Below are 20,666 nucleotides of genomic sequence, written 5' to 3'. Positions count from 1 at the left end.
ACTTTAGAGAAGGAAAGTGAATAGAAGGTCCTGGGGTCCTTGTTTCTGCTCAAGGGCCTGAGCTCTGGTTCATGCCACCTGTCTGGCAGGCGTCCCAGCCTTCAGCACCCCTGTCACAGGAGACAGCAGGCCTCCTGCAGAGCCTCAGAGGTGGCTACCAGGGAGCAAAAGCAAGTCTAGGTGCATTCCTGCTTGCAGTCTGGGTCAAGAGAAACTGCCCATCACCCTCCCCTCCTACCCTGCAGAACCCCAATAGATTATTTTACTGAAACACACTGCTTACTGCTATGACTGTCATATTTAAGGTCCTTGTAACAAGACATGGTGAAGGGCAGTCGTGAAGGTGTCAGCTCTGTGAAGCATCTGCCACACTGAATCTCCCTTAAAAGAGAATAACTCATGCTAGATGTAAGTGGTTAATGACAAGTTGTATTTGAGCCAAGTTTTCCAAAAGCACTATTTTGAAATGAAAATGTGTTCTTCTCTGTATTAACAGCCTGTGTCTTCAGAGCTTTCTCTTCAAGGTTTTCTAAATTATCTTCTTTGGAACGTAGAAATCCGAAAGTCCTATCAAGCCATTCTTTCTCGAGTCTCTGGATGGGAAACAGAGGAAGACACCATCAGCACTTTCTCACTACACACAATATAATTTTGATCAAATGCTTTACAATTTAAAACATCTTAAAAACTGGCTACTTAGGGCCTCTCAGCAGTCATTTCTACCACCCAAAATCAAGCCTTCTATTTCCTTGTATGATAATGGGCCCTTCTTCCAGGTGCAAAGATGAACGCTACGTGTTGTTCTTTACCCTTGGGCAGTACCCAATGACTGGAGCCCTCTGGCCACGGGAAGGGAGGAGTCAGAGACTGTCCAGGGGCCCAAGCAACCCGCCTCCAGTTGTTTCTTGAGCCAGCGCTCCTGGCTGCCCAGGCCAACCTGGCCCAGCCTGTTTCTTTCTTGCACCTGAGGCCACAGGTTTCAGGACAGTCAAGCCCACACAGCCCATCATTGCATGCAATGTCCTGCAATGTCCTGCATCTTCCTCCTGGGAGATACTGGGGCTCCAGAACACTTGGAACCAAGCAAGGAGCAGGTAAGTGGATGGATCGGTGAGTCCTGGGATGAACAGATGAGCTGCTGACTAGGCAGAGGAGTGGAGAGGGGTGGTGGGCAGCCTGGCTCCAGCGACCTGCACATTCCAGAGTTTGCTGCTTTGCTATTTCCTCTCATTTGAAGGAGGGAAAGCTCCAGGATCTGCACGAATCCCACTCAGGGCTGTGTCTGGCCAGGCATGGTCTCTTCAGCCCCCAGGTCCATTCACGATTTTTCTTGGGCTTTGGGGGTGGGGGTTTCATGGTGTGGGGTACATGAGGCTCCTGGTAGGAGCCACTTAATGTCCTGCTCATCTTCAGCCCCTACCCCTTGCCAGGTGCTCCCCCCCTCCCAGCCCTGCAGGGCAGGCCACAGTGCATTCTCCCACCTCCTCCCCACCATCACTGCTGCAGTCTGCCTTATCTCCCTGTGCCTGTGGCAGTCGCTGGCCACCTCTGTCCCCTCCACATACCCACACCACTTTCATGGTGCCACTCTCTCCCAAAAGTAATCTGGAGAGATCATCAGATTTCTGGGAACCCCCCAAAAGGGATGCTCCACCGCTTCTGGACCTGGAGAATCACGGAGCATCTCACTGCTCAACAGAGCTCAGATGTGGGAGTAGCCACACCTCAGATGTGGGAGGCCACTTACTGGAAAAAGAAGACACAAGCCCAAGGATAATTTTGAGAAGTGGTCAAAAGCATCTGCGATCCTTCACTCATGTCCAGTACTAACACAGTAAGAAAATGCAGTGTAACAGCGCCAAGTAACATGTTCCTCCAAACAGGAACTGTGTGACGACAGTGACGTCTCAGGTGTATGCAGGCAGCCCTGGGTCCTGGCACTCCAGTCCCACAGTGAGGCCAACCTCTGTGCTGCTCTGTGATGAGGTGAATTTGACCCATCTCACTGTCAACGGGCTACAGTTGAAACCACTGACATACTGTACATTAGAGCCAGGATAAGCTCAGGACAGACCATTTCTGGTGACTGGACACAATTTCTCCTTCTGAAGTCTAATAAAACAGAACCTAAGTCCCACACTGATAAGGCTGTGACCAAGGCTGGATGGCTGGCTGCTTTCACTGATGGCGTCTGGCTTGTAGTTCCACTTAGACACGTCTTGGGCTGTGTATATGTCAAGGGCGGGCTTGGTTGGAATGACTTTCAGAAGACAGAAAAGTGGAGAAATAAAATTCTCCACAGTCAACATACCTGGATCCAACAGTGCTATACTTACACGCTTTCCTTTAAACCCATAAGATAGGATTCCACATCCATCTCCATGATGTCTGGATCCAACCCAGCCAAGTAGCGGTAGACAAAGGAAAAAGTCTCGAATGGGATCCGTGCAGGCCCACCCTCAGGGTCCTGGGTGAGGATCTCGCAGACGTGCTTCATGGCCGTGTTCAGCGACTAAAACACCATGGGGAGGGGATTACTCTGAGTTGCTGAGATGTAAAGCAGATACCAGCCAAAGAAACCCTCAAGCACATTCTTTAGAAATTCTGGAAAGTATGATCTCCCTCTGAATTAAAAGCTAGATATATATGCAACTTCCATGGTGAAAAATAAAAAGGAAATGTTGGGGGCTGGGGCTGGGGCTGGGGCTCAGTGGCAGAGTGCTCGCCTAGCACGCGTGAAGCACTGTGTTCGATCCTCAGCACCACATAAAAATGAAATAGATATTGTGTGTCCACCTACAACTAAAATATAAATATTTTAAAAAATGTTTGGTCGAGATGCAAGTGACTAGAAAAAGTGTTAATTCACAGATTTTCATCTTATATTGATGAGAACAACTGTCACAGACACTAATGTCTTCAGTGATAAACTTTTTTTGTGCTGTGGTGCCCAGAGGGAAGCCCAGGGCTGTGGGGCAAGTGCTCTGCCACCCAGCCACACCCCCAGCCACAGAGCCACACCCCCAGCCACACCCCAGCCACACCCCAACCACCAGCCACACTCCCAGCCCCTCTGTGATGAACTTTGTATGACAGTGCAGAACTATGGTGTCCCGTCAGGCCCAGAGACACACTCAGGGTGGTGCCAAGGAACGAAGCAATCTGTTACTGTCCAGAGGTGCTGCCTGTTGCGGGCAGGGCTGACAGGGTGGGCAGCCTGCACGTCCTCAAGGAGGGCCCTGCTGCCCAGGCTCTGTCCTTGCTCACACAGAGGCTCCATGTCTGTGTTGGCTGAGGAGAACCCCAGGCCTTTCTTCTCCCCTATCCTCGATGTATCTCACTCATGGAGTCCCACTGTCTGGTTCCCCGAGACACGGGCCCCATCCTGGCCTGCACCCCATCCTCCTCCTGCCTTCCACCCCCACAAGGCACAGGTCTCCAGAGCACCTGCCTCTCTAGAAGCCCCAGCAGGCCCAGCTGATGGGCCACAGACTTCCTCAGGAGACCAGAGGTTCCCGAGTGCGCACCACTGCACCAGGGCTCTCATCTCCGACTCCTTTCAACTAATCCTTGTTGGAAAAAAGTTTTTGTTTTTTTCCCAAAGATGAAAAAAAATCCACAACAATAGAATGCTATCTTTTACTAAACCAAATACATAGCCCTGGTCTCCTTGTTTTCTTTTACATCAGGACAAACACCCTGCAGACTTCAACGCTCTTCCAGATGCACTGAGGAACTGATGTTCCAATCCTGCAGGTGGCCTGGGGGCCAGCACTCCATCTCCACCCTGGGTGGGTTCTCCAGCGCCCTTCCTTGCCAGAGCCACCCCCGCCCCCTGCCTGACTGCTGTGCTGAGGATGAGGATGCTTGAAGGCAAACTCCGAGAGAGGCCGCACCTAACAGCCCTGGCCAACACCAGCACAGAGCTCTCCTCGGTGCACTCCATACTCGCCCTGTGCCCACTGTTGCCCCCAGGGAGGGAGGCTGCCGCCAGACGCCTAACACCTGCTCTCCTGTAGGTCAGAGTGTGGTTCGAGGGCAGAACACCTGGGCCCCAGCTCCCTCAAGAAGGGGATGTGTCTGAGCACAGGCAGGAGGCACTGGGGCGGAGGGTCCAGGAGGGTCCAGCTGAGCAGGGACATTAAGTAAAGCCTCAGAGAGGAAGAGGCCAGCCAGGGATGCTGCAGAATTCCAGGGAAGCGTGGGTGCTCCAGGAACAGCCTGAGCTCACTTCTGGGCTCACTTCTGAGTAGCTAGAGCAAGTCAGAGGGTGGGTGGATGCCGATCTTGGGAGTTCTCGCAGGGCAAGGGAACCTTGGCTTCTCCTGTGTACTATGGGAAGGGGTTAAAGAACTGAAACGGAGATGAGCAGTATGGAGAGACCCTCTTAGCTGATGTGTGGAAGCCAGGCACCCAACAAGGAGGCCACTGGGACAATGGAGCAGAGGCCACGCTGGAAGCCAGGCAGGACTCTGGGCTAACAGAGCTTGCGCACGGTGGTGTGAGAGGCAGAACCGTGAGCGGTGCCCCCCAAGGTTCTACTAGGCCTGCACAGCTGGAAGGCTGATTCACCAGTGACAGGAGGGGAGATGGGGAGTCCTGAGCACAGAAAAGGGGCTCACTTCTGGGCAGTGTCGGTTGGCATGTATGTTAGGCATCCCTGTGCAAACACTGGCCAAAGTGGGTATTCAGGCCTGGAGCTCAGCCGGTGGCTCAGGTGGGGTCACCCTATTTGAGAGAGTCTGCCCAAGTGGACAAGGTATCACTTAGAGCCGAAGGAGGGTAGACAGAAAATGGCGTGCAATCCGCCAAGAGCCGGGGAGATGAGAGATCACCAAGGGGGCAGCTGGAGACAGGAGGAGGGGTACAGGAGGTGGGACCAAGGGTGAGTAGAGGAAAGTGCTTGAAGGTGGACAGAGTGCTTGGCTGTCCAAGGTCGGGGAGGGAGGAGGGCTTCACAGGAGCACTTGGGAGGAGTGGCAGAGCCAAAGCTGGACACTGGGGGTACAGGTGGCAGTGGTGCACTCCAGGGGCCCCCGAGCCACTGACCCCTCCAGGAGTTCTGTCAGCTAGACACCTCCCATTGGTAGATAGAATCGAACTGGGGCCGGGGAATTTACACCACATGGACTGGAAGACATCACAAATCAGGGCTCTCTTGCCCCTAAACAGCAGAATATGAAAACATCACCAGAATGCTAAGGAATATGAAGATGGCATTTGCAGCAAGCCCAGAAATGACTCTTAGCAAAAAAAGGGAAAGCAGGAAAATATGTGCTGCATGAGCACAGAGCACCAGAGGTGGGAGGAGCAGAGACAGTCCCACACGGAAGTTGCAGACGTAGGACAGGTGCAGCCGCAAGTCACACACTGGCCTCAGTATGGACTATCATGGGGAGTAACCTGCTGTCCTCAGTGCGCACAAGTTTGCAGGACGGAGATGATGCCCTTGGACAAGGCGGCATGTGGTCACCAGTAACCAGCAGAGATTAGCACCATCCAAGAGCTTGATTCTGGTGCCCTGTCTACTCTTCAGTCCCTGAGAGCAGTGAGGATGTCATTATCCTCAGTTCACAAAGGAATGGTGGGGACCAGAGAGGCTCAGTCATTGTCCAAGGTCACCCAGCCCAAGGCAGAAAGTGGGCCACCTTAGGGTCCACTGCACTGGCTCGGGGGGGTGAGAGGCAGAGACAGAGACACCCCACATTCCTGGATCGAGAACCTGGGCGGAGGAGAGGACCGCCTGAGCAGAGCCAATCTCTGGTGCCTTGGCCCTGGCAGGAATGTGACACAAGGGTCCAGAATAGCTATCAGTCAGCCTAGCATGGAAGGGCCAAGTGACACTCATTAGAAAAAAAGGTGTCTTCACTCCGCAGAGAGGCGGACACCTCCACACACACCATTCCCTTAAAAGACTGGCCTCGAGGGAGGAGCTGCTAAAAATAAAGCTGTTTTATAATCCCTGTTCCTGACTTGAAACTTTTCAAAGACGTGCTGGTATGCTGGAATGTGCTTTCATATCCGACACAAACGGAAGCAAGACATCAGGAGAGGGGGACTTGCAGGCTGGCGCTGTGAGTCAGGGGAAGGAAGCAGTTGGCATCATGGAGCAGGCAGATGAGACCTGCCGCCACGAGGCTTCGAGGCTTCGGAAGAGGAGGTATTTAAGGAAAAATACATCAAAACACTCCAGCATCGCAGCTCTGCAAAGGCGTAATGACGCTGCTGGTGCCGACAGTCCTGACAATAAGATATGCAGCAACTTTTATATCCAAAAGGACTCATAAAGCAACTCGCTTGATCTTACTGAGAGTTAAGTTTCTGATAAACACAACTCTCAACTCCAAAGGGCTGTAGGAAGTACAGCCACTTCATCGCCAGCCAAAGGGCCCCTCTTAACCTCCCACCATTATTCTTAAGGGCATGAGATATCCTGGGGCCAGGGGGCTGGAAAGCTGCCTTTTTTTTTTTTTTTTTTTTTTTTTTAAATACTGGGAATTGAACCCAGAGGAGCTTTTACTGCTGAGCCACATTCCTGTCTCTTTTTAATTTTTTTTTTAAATTTTGAGACAGGGTCTCACTTAGGGCCTCATTAAGCTTGCTGATGCTGGCCTTGAACTTGAGATCCTCCAGCCTTAGCCTCCCCAGCCACTGGGATTATAAGCATGTACCACCCCGCCCAGCTACACTTTGTTTATAACCAAGTATTTCTGCCTCATCCATAATCTGAAATTAAAGTGGAGATGTGGGAAAAACCCCAGAGGGAGGTTCCTCACATCTTACGCATTCTCCATGCGCCAATTCTGTCGGATTCCTCACAGCTTCAAGGTCACAGCTGCTCCCATGATAACACACAAAGCCTCTGAAGAACTGTCATCTCACACCTCCAGGGGGTACCTTTGAGCCAGGTTGCAAATAAGAATAGGAACCCTTTACAGGAGGGCAGCTGGGGCAGGGTGGAGGCCAGGTGATGGTGTCCTTAGAACCAGAGCTCCATTAAAAGCCCAAGGCTCTTCCCATCCCATTTTATTATCCTCATAGGTTCTCTTTTTTGTTGTTCTGGGGGCTTTGGTGGGAGGCCCAGAATTACGAGTGTTCCACAGGTGGCTGGGCTGTGGTCTCAGCACAACTCATCACCCAAGAAGCTGAAGTGGACACAGTGACAACTCCAGGGAGTGCACGCCCCCCTCCCACGTGGCAGAGCTAGGCCCACCAATCCCAGGAACCCAAGGGCAGCTCCTTCCGCTGTGGGGACAGTGTGCTCCACCTACTCGTGGCCTGAGGCTCACCCTCATGGTGGGTGGTGGGTTAAGAATTCTGCTGGCCTTTCTTGGGACACTTCAGAATGGTCTTTGGGTCCTTCTGGGAGAAGCCTGAAAGGCAAGTGGCAGGGAACAGTAAGCCAGAATGCAGCTCCATTGCTGGGACAGGTGGCTGTCACCCAGGGCCAGCGTATGAGGACAGTGCTCTACACACTCCAGGGTACATGCTGTCAGGCTGGCACTGAACACTCCTGAATAATTTTAGGATATAAAATGATATTACTGTAACCCTAGGGAGTTCTCATTCTCTGAAATAGGAATTCCCAAGCATGAACTCTCCTGAAGTGGCCCTAACCTTCCTGGGTCACTACAGAGTCACTGGCAGGGACCCCTGCACCCCTCACTTCCCAGTTACCTGACCTCAGGTTCTTAGCCCGTCTCCACCACAGCTCACCAGCCTAACGTTCAGCAGTCTCTCCTCCAAAGCCGTTGGGAGGATTGGATCCAAAACATAGGAAGGGTCCTGCACGTTTCTAGCCCAAGCTAAGAACCCTAGAGACCATGCCCACTGTTGTAGGCAATAGTTCAGATGGAACCACATTACACCCACAACTTCTTCCTATTACAACCAAAGAGGGATGCTTCTGTGGCTAATAAATAATATTCCTTGTTCATTGTCTGGCTGTTTTTTCATTATAGATTTAGAGAGTGTCTGAAGATAAAAGGCTCAGTTCACAATTTTCTTATGCTTTAAAAAAAGATCCCCAGGCTACAAACAAGACATTTTGATCCACTGCTTTAAGGCTTAGGACCATCTATGGTGCTGCAGGAATGTGAAGATAAAGTCCCAACGTGTAAATGTGATGATGTCACCAGACATGCATATCAGGACCCTGGGAAAGACTCTATCTCACGACAGCCTCAGACAGCAAGTTCACATCCACGTCCACCTGGCTGACTGACTGAGCACCTCTCAATGTCCCTTAACGCGAATTCATAGCTTTCAATAGGATACCTGGAGCTGTGTCCAGGGATCCAAGGGTATCGCAGAACATCAACTGCAAGAGTCTGAGGACACAAGCCCAGAAAGTGCACTCCAGAATCTCCAGCACTTAGAACAGGCCCTGAGTTGGTAAGCTTTTCCTCACTATGATGAAATACCCACAGCTACCCATGAAGAGAAGAGTCTGTTTAGCTCACAGTTGTGGAGGTCCCAAGGCTGAGGTCAGGCTGAGGTGGGGGCATTGGTTCACTTCTGGTGATGACAGTGGCTCAAGGTGGTGGGACTGCCAGTTCATCTCACACAGGAAGCCAGAGGGAGGGGCAGGCTCACTCCTTTTGCCAAAACCGTCAAAGGCTCACTCAAGAATCACATTGATCCCCTTTCAAGGGCCAGCCCAATGACCAAAGACCCCCAACCAGGCCCCGGTGCTTAAAGGTCCTACCCCTCCCAGTACCACCACCCTAGAGTAGAAGCCTTGGTCACACAGACACTCGGGGACACTCAGACCTCATCCAGCAAGGCTGCATACAAACAGTGCTCAGCAAAAACTGGGGAGTGAAGAAACGAAGGAACAAATGAATGATACACACGACTCAGAAATTCAGGCAGAGGTTTCTAGCCTATAGAGAGCTTAAGCTGGGTTAATCTGACGACAGTGATTCCTGAGAGCAGGGTTTAAGGTTCTTTCATTCCTGTCAGCTGTTCTCAGAGCACCTCCAAGCTTTCCCAGCCAACGGGGGCACCCCAGCACCCACAGCACAAGACTGCCCACCCGCTCACATGGCAGGTGTGGGGCGGGGAGAGGCCAGTGCGGGCACTCCCACAGGGGCTCCTGGGGACCAAAGGATCACCTTCACACCTCACCTGGCAGGCGTGGCCATGGCTTTCACAGCCAGGAAGGAGCCCTGGGCCTGAGAGGAAGCAAAGTGAGTGGAAAGTCCTGCTGCCAAAGGTGGCTTAGGTTTGGGGACAGGAGGAAATACACAATGACCACACGTGGGCCTTTTGGTATAAATTGATTCCCTAAGGACAGAGTAAGGCGTTATAGGAAGAAAGCAAAGGAATGCTTGTCATTTTTAATGTTTTTCCTGAGTTCTTAGACAGCAAAGCTCTATCCTTGATGAAATGTCTCCCTCTAGTGTCACCAATACACATGAACAAGGGACCTCACTTGCCGTAACAGACTTGGTTTTGCTTGAAATCAACTGAGTGCTTAATTTTCATGATTCGGGAGGTAGAAATTATGAAGATGAATTCAAAATATGAATTTTTCTACTATTCTCACCATTGTTAAAAATCAAAACTTCACAATTAAGTTAGAGGCAAAAACTGTAAACATTAATTCAAACATCAGATATTAATTCTGTATTATTAAAATCTTGGTTTCACCAAGTTCCAAATGAACAAAGAGACATAAAAATTTCTCCTGGGGTTGTGGCTCAGTGGTAGAGTGCTTGCCTCACACATGTGAGGCACTGGGTTCGATCCTCAGTAGCACATAAAATAAATAAGTAAAATAAAGGTATTGTGTCCATCTACAACTAAAAATCTTTTTTTTTAAATTTCTTCAATAATGAAATTGTCTTTGTCATTCCCAATAATCCCCCATGGAGATGTCCCCTGGGGACTTCTGAGCCTGTCTTTGCTGCTGGAGGGTGCCAGGCCTACCAAGGTCCAGGCGTTGGCAAAATTAGCCCAGGGCTGATCAGAAACACCCATACCTCAAAACTGTTGCTCAACCTGAAGCCCCCAGGCTCCATCTGACTTCATTGAGGTGACCAGGCTTCTCACTGAGCCAGTGATATAACCAGCGAATTGTGATATATTCACTTCCCAAACAGTTGGCAAAGAAGCAACATGGTTCTGTGGCCTGGCAGACCAATCCCTGCAGCAGTGTCATTTGGGATGAAAAGAAGTTCCAGAAGGTAACCAACAGCATATTTATCTTTTTATAAAGTTAAAACTAATTCAAGAAATATATTATTTAGGATTGGGAATATAGCTCAGTTGGTAGAGTGCTTGCCTGGCATACACAAGGCCCTGGGTTCAATCCCCAGCACAGTTCAATCCCCAGCACAATACTAACAACAACAAAAACAAACATTATTTAGTATATTTTGGGGGCACTTTTATAAAAGTATCTCTTTAAAGGCAAAAGAGCAGGAAGTGTGAGGTCAGGATGGTCATTGCCTTGGGCAGGCAGGCCGGGGCACAGGGCAGGAGGAAGCACAGGTCTTTGGAGCTAGTGTCGGTGTGTCAATGACCCTGCTGAGCAGGTTCCTGGGTGCTTATTATATGGAGTGATTTCTTTTTAATTAGAATTAAATGGAAGAGGCTTACCCATGGATCAAGGATGAGTGTAGGCTGTGAAGCAGGGATTAGTCATTAATCACTGATGTATCCTGGGCTACAAAGATTGAAGGCAAGCAGTAAAACAACATTGCTCCTCTGTGGCGGGAAGCAGGCCTGTTCTCTTTCCCAGCCGTTCTTACCAAGCTGAGCGTGCTAACTAACTCTCCCTGCTGAAGCCTGACTCCCACACTGCAGCTGAGCAGACTCCATTGTGCACAGGAGGCTCTGCCCACATCCTCAGCACCCAGCCTCCACACCTCTTCCTCACCTCCTGGATTCACCAACTCCACGTTTCCCAAATCGAGGATCGCCCATGTCTTATTGCTAAGATTGTTAGGGCAAAACTTGAGCATCAGCAAAGTTGCACAGTATCTGTTAGCTTTAATAATGGATTGTAACTCAAGTATAAAATAATTTTATGCCTCTTTCCACAGAAGGGGAGAAGAGACATTATCAGTATACAAAATGATGTGCTTTAATAAAAAGTCATTGCTGCATTCTCTTCTAAAACCTAAGTACATTTTAAGAGCATCCACGTATTTTATTTACTGTTAATATCATCTAAATCAAGGTGCTCATAAGCATTAAATCTTTTAAATTGAGGTGTTCAAAAGTATTTAACTTAAAAAGAACTATAAGTCTAAAAATATCATAGTTGCCTGAGGAAAAAAAATTTTTCTAAGACAAAGCTACTGAAGTAATGAAGTATTTCCTTTAGTCAACTGAAACCTAAACTTGTTTTTAAGCTAGGCATTTTATTACACAGAATTATTAAGATGCTATTTATGTGTACGTACCCCACCAAGTGAACTGCATCCCAATGCTAAAAATTTTATCCACTCGATTTCCGTTTCACAATGATCCAGTACTAGGAGAGCTCTCAGTCTCTCCATTGGCAGGCACAGATTTCTCCACTTCTTCTCAAGTTCTGCTAATTCCACATACTTCTTGTGGCGACACTGTTTAAAAACACAATATGACACCATCTATGTAAGTTTGGAAAACCTATAAGATGGTGCAGTCCTGCAAAGACTTAAGACACCAGCCACCGGCCTAGTGCTGAGGAGATGGACTCTCCTGTTTGACAGTAACTGTGTCAGCCCCAGGGAGGGTGCAGGCGCTAGGCTCTATATCTCAAAAGAGAAGAGTATATGGCGTAGTGTTACGACCTCATAAAATGAGCAGATATTGGGTGTGTGAATCTCCACTGTTTGTCTGAAATACTTCACAGTAAAAAAAAAAAAAAAATTACTGAATAAAAGCATTTGAAAATCCAGTCCCCTAAATACAGTAATAATTAGGGAAAAAAATCTGAAAATAAATCACTTCCACTATTTTAAACACACTATGAACACTGACAACTTCTTCAATCTGCTAGTAGAATTTTGCGTAGAAAAATCTGAGCAATGAGGATTTGTTTCCCCAAGGTACACAATTCAGTGGGAATATTTTCCTTAAGATATAGAGTCCGGGGAAGATCCTGTCTTTGGAAACCAGTGGGCCCTGCACAGAAGCATAGTACTTCCCTGTGTATAATGGCAACAAAGCACTTTAAAAATAAAATTTATGGGGCTGGGGGGTGTAGCTCAGTGGTAGTGAGGTTGCCTGGCATGCTCAAGGTCCTGAGTTCCATCCCCAGTGCCATGGAGAAAAAAAAAAAGGCTATGCCAGGTGTTGGAGCACACCTACAATCCCAGTTACTCAGGAGGCTGAAGCAAGAGGATCACAAGTCCAGGACCAGCCTCCACAAAAAAGGAAAATCAAATAGAATCTACTCTTAAGTAGCTATTTTGGGTTAAGTCTACCGAATGTATACATTCCTTTGTAGAGGAAACCTTGAAGAAAGGACAGGGAACACATGGTCCAGCCATGGTCCTGATGGGGTTCTGCTCCACGGTTCTGAGAGATGCCGCGGTTGGGAGATACACAAGCCAGCTAGACCCTGCCTACCTGCTTGTGCAGGACTTTCAGCAGTCCCTGGGTCAGGCCTGTGTCTACTTTCTGGGTTGCCACAGGCATCTCGGCTCTATCCTTTACAGGAAGTGGATCTCCTCTTGACAGAGCTGAAAAATACCTGGGAAAAACAGACATGTCTGAAGCTTATCAACACACAGGCAGCACCCTATGTCATGTGGTGCCTTAGATGCCCCAGGAAAACCACTGAGGAAAACCAACGGCTAGGGCTTAAGTTCTCCTTCCTCCACTTGGCTTTCTGACTTAAACTTCTCTACATGCCTCGGTTTCTCTGTCTACAAATGGGCACAAGGAGGCCCTGTCTTGTCTGAGTTCTGGAAGCACTGAGTGAGGAAGGCTTAGTGGTCAGCATCAGAAGGAGTTCCCGGGACATACACTATTCTCATCAAGCACATGCTCTGAGCCTCAAATGTGGCCAAAGGAAGTAGAAGATTCCAGACCCTGGACAGACCCGAGTCCAGTGTCATGGTCCAGTCCAGTTCTCCACTTCTGAAAGTTTGGTTTTAGCCTTCCCTGTTCATGGCCTTGCTGCTTTTTAAGGTATTTGATGTTAAACAGCTGTGTATTCCACTCTTGAGTAGGCCCAGACTGTCTTGCCTTGGGTTTCCTGGTAACTGTTCCTGTCTGGGATATTGATAATGCCCCTTACTTACATTGGGCACAAGACAGGCACAGAAACAGTGTAGGGCAGTAAGTTAAGGGACCCACACCTGGACTCTGGTTGGTGTTGGGAGTGGAAATCAGGCAGCGTCTCCTGTGAGCTCACTTTAACACAACAAAGGGACAGCATGGCCAGGCAAGCACACACTAAGCATGCACCAGGCCACAGGTAATGTAAAAGGTACAAGTACCTAGAAACATTCTAAGATATAGCATACATGCCTGTGGATCAATATATATATATTGGGTAGACTAAAAGAAAGGCTTTATCTCAAATCCTCAAATTCGAATTTGCTTCTGTACATGTAAGCCAATTTCTGCTCTGCTTTGTAGTTTTGTTAATGATTTAAGGAAAAGTCAAAATGTGGACAGCCCTGAACCAGACATATATGGAGCCTAGGACCTAAAGAGCCCCGCTGAAGGAGGGTGCCATGCTTTGCTGTCCCAGGGAGATTTTTCACCTATTTCGTGGAATCACTCCCACAATTAATCAGAGCAGTCACCAAGTTCCATACAGCCTCTGCAGCAAGCGTCCTCAAGGGGGACCAATTGTGGAAACAATTTAGGTTGTCAGGGCAAAGTGTGGATGGTAATACTGCCATCTAGTGGGTACAGGCCTGGAGGCTAACATCCTACACTACCGCTGCACCGCCACCACAAACTGCAGGGCCGGGAAAGCCTGCTGGCAAGGTACATGCCACCAGTCCCCGGGGGACACCAAGGCAGCTTTTTGTCACTCGGCCAATTCTTCAGTTAGCTGTGCATGGTGAAATGATGAGGGACAACTGATTGTCCAGCACAGTAGAGTAGACAGGCTTGGGAGAAAGATGACCCTTGGCCATCTAAAGACCTCCTTTGAAAAGAACCCTTACCTGACACAGGAATGCCTACCGCATGTCCTATGGCAGCATGACTGTCACAGGCATCCTGTTTTCCTTCCTGTCACTGCCTTTGTTCCTGCACTTCTTCCTCTTCCACACCCTCTGCTTTGCTTTAGCCTCAACCTCTGCCTACACAATCCTCCCAAGACCAGGTCACTCTGCTCAACCTTCAGGAGCCTCATTTCACACTTACCAAGTTCTCCACCAATTCCAGTTGTTCATGAACATCTCTCTAACAGGTTTTGTCCTGACAGTGCTAGCACACTTCTGGGTGCCTCGCGTGAGGCACACACATAGCCTGATGAATAATGCCTAGCTCTTCTCCTAAACTCTAAACTCCTTCTTGAATTAGCAGCATGGTGCATTCAGAAAGGTCATGATTAGGCCTTTCAAATTAAAATAAAGCTTAAAATAATTGTCCCTGAAGTGTTGCCAAATATAATTTAGTGTTCCAAGGGGGGGGGGAGAGTGAAATCTTGATTTTTTTTTTTACAGTGTTAATAAATCCTATCTTTTACTTAGGCTTGAAGAATGGTAAAAGCTTGAGGTAATAATGTTTTAGCAAGAAGATTGAGAGGTTCAGAAACAATTGACAGAAGTGTTTCAAAGAATTCAAGAACGTGACTCTGTTAGTATGATTAAATAACTGCTCAAAGATATCTAAGTCTCAATCCCTGGAACCTATGATTGCTACTTTACATGGTAACATGTCTCTGCAGATTGATTAAGGGTTTTAGATGGTGAAACTACCTTGGATTATCAGTATGGGTTCCTAAATATAGTCACAAGTATCCTTAGAAGAAGAAGGTAGAGAAAGAATGAAAATGCTGGTTACAAAGATGAAGAGATCAAGGCCCAAGCTATACAAGGGATACAGTTCTTGAAATTGGAATAGTAAAGAAATGGAATGGATTCTCCCCATAGTCATCAGAAAGGGCAAAGCCCTGCCACCACTTTGCTTTTAGCCTCATAAAGCTAATTTTGGACTTTTGGTCTCCAGAACTGTAAAGATAAGTGCTTGTTAAGTCAAATTTCGTGATAATTTGTTACAACAGCCAAAAGAAATTAACTTGCCTTGTTTATACAGGTTAGAGAAAGTTATCAAAATCTGTTGTCAGTTACTAAAGAAAAAAATTAAATTTACACTTATGTTGACTCATCAAAAAAGTGAGTATCTAAGTCTGTTTATAAGAGGGAGCAAAGAATATTTCTGAAAAATAAAAAAGGATTTTAATGGTTCTAAGATCTGTTGACTTGTAACTAATTTAAAGTTATGAGTGCTCCTAAGAGTGTTTGCTGCAAGGAACTGTTAAGATTCATTGGCTGTGAAGCTCACCAGGCAGTTTACCTACTAGCAGGCTCGTCTTGAAAACCTCAGGATGACCTCGGGAGTAAAGTGCTGACAAACTTAACTACTCTGGGAGGATTCTTTGCAGATAAGGATCAGAGCTAACAGATTCTTCCTTGTAAAAATCATTTCATAAGTAAAAGTGGCTGTGATCCTGTGATTTTAAAACAGTGCGGAAACTTTTTGTTCAATGCGATGGCTTTGTAAGCGTTAGTCTATCTCCACAACTGAACTACCATCATTTTCTAGATAAATGTGCATTTTTGCAATAATTTCTGATCTCATGAACAAAAGATGGCAATGGTTCCTAGACCGTCACACTGGAACCGATGTCACCAAGCTAAGGGGAAGCTTGGCCTGGGCAGGGGGTTCGCTGGGCACGCGGTCTGCCCGCCTCTGGCTGGGCGCCCAAGGGCGCTTACCCCGCGGACCACTGCAGCACGTCGGTGGGCTGGGTTCGGATGGCAGCCTTGGTGAACTGCTTCAGGATGTCAGGCAATTCCGGGGGAATGTGGATCTGCTGCGCGCAGAACATGGTGTCGGGAAGTGGCATCGCTGCGGCAGACCGCTACAGCCTGGGAGAACGTAGGTACGCTGCGGGGAGGGCGAGAGCGGCTGTCAGTGGGCCCGGTCAGCGCCAGGGCCGCTCGCCCTCCCTGCAAAAGCGAGGTCTTACCGGCTCCTCCTGCGGCTCTCGGGAAATGAGCCAACCGCCCCTCCAGCGACTCAGCACAGCCGGCTGCTCACGAGCCGGGCCAACGCTACTGTTGCGTCTCAGTATCCAAGCAACCGAGACGCTCCCTCCACCCCTTCGCGCGCGCCCTGGTGCCGCGCAGGCGCACATGCCTGGCACCTAGGCCCGGCGCTGAAGGGGTGTCCAAGAGCACTGCGCTTGCGCAGTCTGTTCCTGCCGCTTTTGCAGCTTACCTGTGCAGCCTGTGAGCCGAAGTTCTCACTTAGAAAGGAAGTTCCCGTCTTTTCTGTGTAGGGGCTTGAACCCATGTCCTCGCGCATGCTAGGCAAGGGCATTACCATTGACCTACATCTCCCTTTTAATTTTGAGACAGGATCTAATTTTGTCCAGGCTAGCCACCAACTTGCGACCCGGCTGCCTCAGCCTCCCAAGTGGATGGGATTACCGGCATGGGCCATTGTGCCCGGCGAAAAGGGCCTTTTGATCAACTACCCACAGCCCAGCGGGAGCAGAATTGACAGAGAACCTTCCCCCGAGGGTTCTGGTTCCGTGACTCTCGAGGGCAGGGGACCAAGTCCTCGTTAGAAAGTCGTTGCAGTGAGGGCTGGGCAGCTCCTCCCAGACCAGCTCCGGCCTTGGCGCTTCCGCACATGCCCTTCCCATTGCCTAACTCTTCCTTCTTACTGAACTCATTCTTCTATCCTCAGTCCAAAAACCGCTGTAGTAATTGCAGTGGGCAGTTTCCTATCAAACAAGATACTACAGGATACTATTTGTTTTCCTAAGGTAGATGACTGAGCCAACCAGACTGGGCCTAGAAGGCAATAATTCCCCCTCTTCTGATAAAATTAACTTTTCAGTCCTACTGGGTACTGACCAGGGAGACACTGGAGCAGAGAAGCTTGGTTTCAGGACAGCCCTGGTGACTCCTGCAGTTGTCCTTAACTTCCGTACTGCGTGCAGGAGGCCCTGACACCCATCTCTTGCTCACCTCCAGACTGGAAGAGGGAGAACCACAAGCGAGCTATTTCCAAGAGGGGCTCCCTTAGAATAGGGAATTTGTCCCACTGCAGTCTTTTCCTTTTGGTCCACATATCCACCAGTTGGATATACATATTTCAAGTAACAGTGGAAAAAAACAACATAGTCAAGTTGTTGATGGTACAGGAAAACACTCTCATACCTTATTGATTCTAAGGGGGCAATCTGACACTGCAAAAAAAAAAATTTTGATGAATTAATCTTCTAAAAATTTATCCTACAGAAATAACTACCTTAAGTATAAAATGTTAATATAGACAAAAAAATTTACTATAACATACAAAGTGGCTTTCAGAAAACCTAAATCATGATCTCTCCAAATAATGCTATAAAGCTGTCAGAAAAATAAGGTAGCTAACACTAGGGATGGTAGAGTACAGCTCTAGTCCCACCCAGCTTCTTGAGAGGTTGTGGGAAGATCACTTGAGTCCAAGAGTTGGAGACAAGAATGAGCAACACAGTGAGACCACCATCTCAAAACATACAATGAAACAAAAAAATTAGATTGCTACTTACATACTGACACAAAAAGATGTTCATAAAACAAAGTGGGAAAAAAGGCACCCCATAGAACAATTTGTGTAGCATGACACCTTCACTGTGATCAAAGATTCTATAAGTGTGTTTAGGCCTGACACTCTGGAAACACATGCTAAACTACTAACAACAGTTACCTTTGGAGAATGGGAAAGAAATTTCAGGATTTCTTTTAGCCACATACAAATTATTTTGATTCCAAATTCATCGTTTATTTGCTCACTCAGAAATGCTTACAAGTACCTGGTTTGTGCCACAAACTGAGATTAATAATACAGCAGTAATTCAGATTAAAAAATATAATCTCTGGAGCTTACATTCAAGTGGAAAACATGTAAACATAAGAAAAGCCAACTATAGAGTGTGCTAAGTAGTATGAGATATACAGCAGGGAGACCAGCCTCACTGGGAACCACAGCTCAGTAAAGAAATGAGATTGAGGAACCTAAACATTCAGACACAGCAAATAGTCAGTGAAAAGGCCCTGAGGCAGAGTGAGCACAGGGGTGATATTTCAGAGGGAGGAAAAGAGTTCCAACATGTGCTGCCTGGTATTGAAGGCCATCATGGACTTCAATTTTGTGATGGTGATCCACTTGCCAGTTCGCGTGAAACTGATTTGACTCCAATCAACAGAAATAGTATAGATTCAGTGGAGAAAAAGAATAAGGCAAGAACAGAGACAGAAAGCCCAGGAAAACAGCATTACCATAGGCAGGAGGAGGAGGATGGTCATGTGCACCATGGTGGCAAGAGTGTTGCCAGATTATGGATTTATTAAGAAGGTAAAGATTTGCTGTCAGCCTGGATAAAGGAGCATGAGATGCACATACATTCTGGCATTTAGGAAAGGCAGGCAAAATGTCTTGAGTGCACTCACACACACATACCTGAGAGTAATCAGCATACTGGTCTTTACAGCTGTGGGACTGAATGGTGTGGAACATCACTAAGTTAGCATAACCCGAGTGAAGGGAGAACACAGTCCCAGATTGAGCCCTGGGGCTTGTAACGACTGGAAGACAAGACAGAGCCAGCAAATAAGTTTAAAAAGAAGAGTCTGGACAGGAAGAAAATTAGAAGACTGCAGTGTTTGGACAAACTAATAAAGTGGTTTCAACAGAAGAGAGGAAATCAACAGTACTGGATGAGACAAGAAACATAAGACCTGAGAATTAATCATAAAATTTAGCAGCAATTACAAGAGCAATTCCAGGGAAAAAATGGGAATGAATATCCAATGGGAATGGAGTTGGAAGTTAACATGAGTATGGATAACTCTTTGAAGGCATTTGCTGAGAAGGAAACAGAGTGGCGGGGTCAAGGTATTTTTAGTGGAAGAATCACAGCAGCAGTGGGAAGTAATGATGGGAATAGCCCAACAGAAGAGAAGACGCATGGGAGGGCAGGATTGCAGCCCAGAGCCCTCCAGTAGGCAGGGCACACTTATCCCTCAAAGCAGTAGAAGGTGAATGGGGCTCTTCAGTGGAGCCCATCTGGCCTGAGGCACCTCTCTCACTGCAGTCTGCATTAAAGGGCAGGCAAAGCAGTGTCACTCTGGGAGCTCAATTAACTGGTGAGCACATGGACACAGGGGCAGATCAGGGGTAGATGTGATTGTGTGACCCTGTGAACGTTCTCTTTGGACTGCTTCCTCCTTCTCGGTGACACAGGACTGTCATCAAAGTGAGGAGAAAGGAGGATGTGGTGCTTTGAGGAAAGAGAAGGACTCAAATGGTTACTTAGAAAGGGCATCAAGACATTAACTTACAATAAGTTCAATTTGTTAAGTTTTGACATATGTATTACATGTTAAACCAGAACCACAAGACATCCATCACCTCCATTTCTTCATGCCCCTTTGAAATCTCTACAAGTCCTCCCTCCAACTCCTAACCCCACCGCTCTTTCTATACACTTTTGTAGATGACTCCACATTTTCTAGTGTATACATTTTAACAGTACTTTTGAGATGTGTCCATGTTGCATGTATCAACAGTGAATTCAAGTTGAGCACTATTCCATTATGTAAATAATCACAATTTCTGTATTTACTTGTTGATAAATGTGGGTAGCTTCTAGCTTTGGGTTATTATAAAGTTACTATGAAGGTACAAGTATTCATAGGGAAATATACTTTTTCTTTTGACAAATAATTAGGAACGTTAAATGTACATGACCTACAACTGTCTTCCAAAGTAACTGTGCCATTTCTCATTACCTTCAGCCGAGCATAAGTTCTAGCTCTTCTGCATCCTCACCAATATGTGGTAGGTTTTTATTTTTAGGCATTCTAATAGTATGTGGTGCAGCCTACTTTAGTTTTAATTTGCATTTTCCTAGAGACTAATTATGTTAAATATTTCATTGGTTATTTATTGAAGAACCAAGCATATTTCATATGCTTGCCACATCCTCCCCACCCCTGGGAATTGAATCCAGGGCATTGCAAACTAGTTAAGTGCTCTACCAACGAGCTACATCCCCAGCCCAGTATATAACCTTTAGTGAAGTGTCTGTTTAAATAATTTGCCCAAATGGTATACTTACTATTGTTTTGAGACTGCTGTATTCTAGATGCATGTACTTCATCAGAAATGCAAATATTTCCTGCCACTCTATGGTCTTTTTATTCACTTGGCATCTTAAGAGGTTTTCAATTTGATCAAGTATGATTTATCATTCTTTTTCTTAAATGAAGTGTACTTGTTGTATCTAAAAACTATGCCTAACACAAGGTTAAACATTTTTTTCTTTCATTTTCTTCTACAAGTTAGTTTATATTTAGGATTATAACTCATTTTAATTCTTACTATGGTACGGATTGTTTTTAATTTTGCATCTTATGTCCAATTATTCCATCATTTTTCAAGACTGTTGCATTTTTGACAGAACTCTACTGCAGTCACTATGC

General features: G+C 47.1%; 1 protein-coding gene across 1 annotated transcript; it reads right to left on the bottom strand.

The window, feature by feature from the left end:
- Positions 1-409: 409 nt before the first annotated feature.
- Positions 410-16,304, bottom strand: Ropn1l (rhophilin associated tail protein 1 like). The gene is made up of 6 exons (XM_015490569.2): positions 16,157-16,304; positions 15,903-16,074; positions 12,568-12,691; positions 11,415-11,576; positions 2,337-2,512; positions 410-593 (listed from the first exon to the last, which is right to left on the bottom strand). Exons 2-6 carry the CDS (start codon positions 16,031-16,033, stop codon positions 530-532), a joined length of 657 nt encoding a protein of 218 aa, XP_015346055.1. The 5' UTR covers positions 16,034-16,074; positions 16,157-16,304; the 3' UTR covers positions 410-529.
- Positions 16,305-20,666: the final 4,362 nt, after the last annotated feature.

Source organism: Marmota marmota, unplaced genomic scaffold, assembly GCF_001458135.2.
Source record: "Marmota marmota marmota unplaced genomic scaffold, marMar, whole genome shotgun sequence".
Taxonomy (NCBI): Eukaryota; Metazoa; Chordata; class Mammalia; order Rodentia; family Sciuridae; genus Marmota; species Marmota marmota.
The sequence above is the reverse complement of the archived record's forward strand: the minus strand, read 5'-3'. Positions and strand labels throughout refer to the sequence as shown.

Bases quoted from the DNA above. Each gene is read 5' to 3' on its own strand.
- Ropn1l (XM_015490569.2), bottom strand. From the start codon at position 16,033: ATGCCACTTCCCGACACCATGTTCTGCGCGCAGCAGATCCACATTCCC. The intron at 12,692-15,902 runs GTAAGCGCCCTT...TGTTTTTCCCAG, and splicing joins GTGCTGCAGTGGTCCGCGGG to GTATTTTTCAGCTCTGTCAA. The intron at 594-2,336 runs GTAAGTATAGCA...TTTCCCATCCAG, and splicing joins ATGGGTTTAAAGGAAAGCGT to AGACTCGAGAAAGAATGGCT.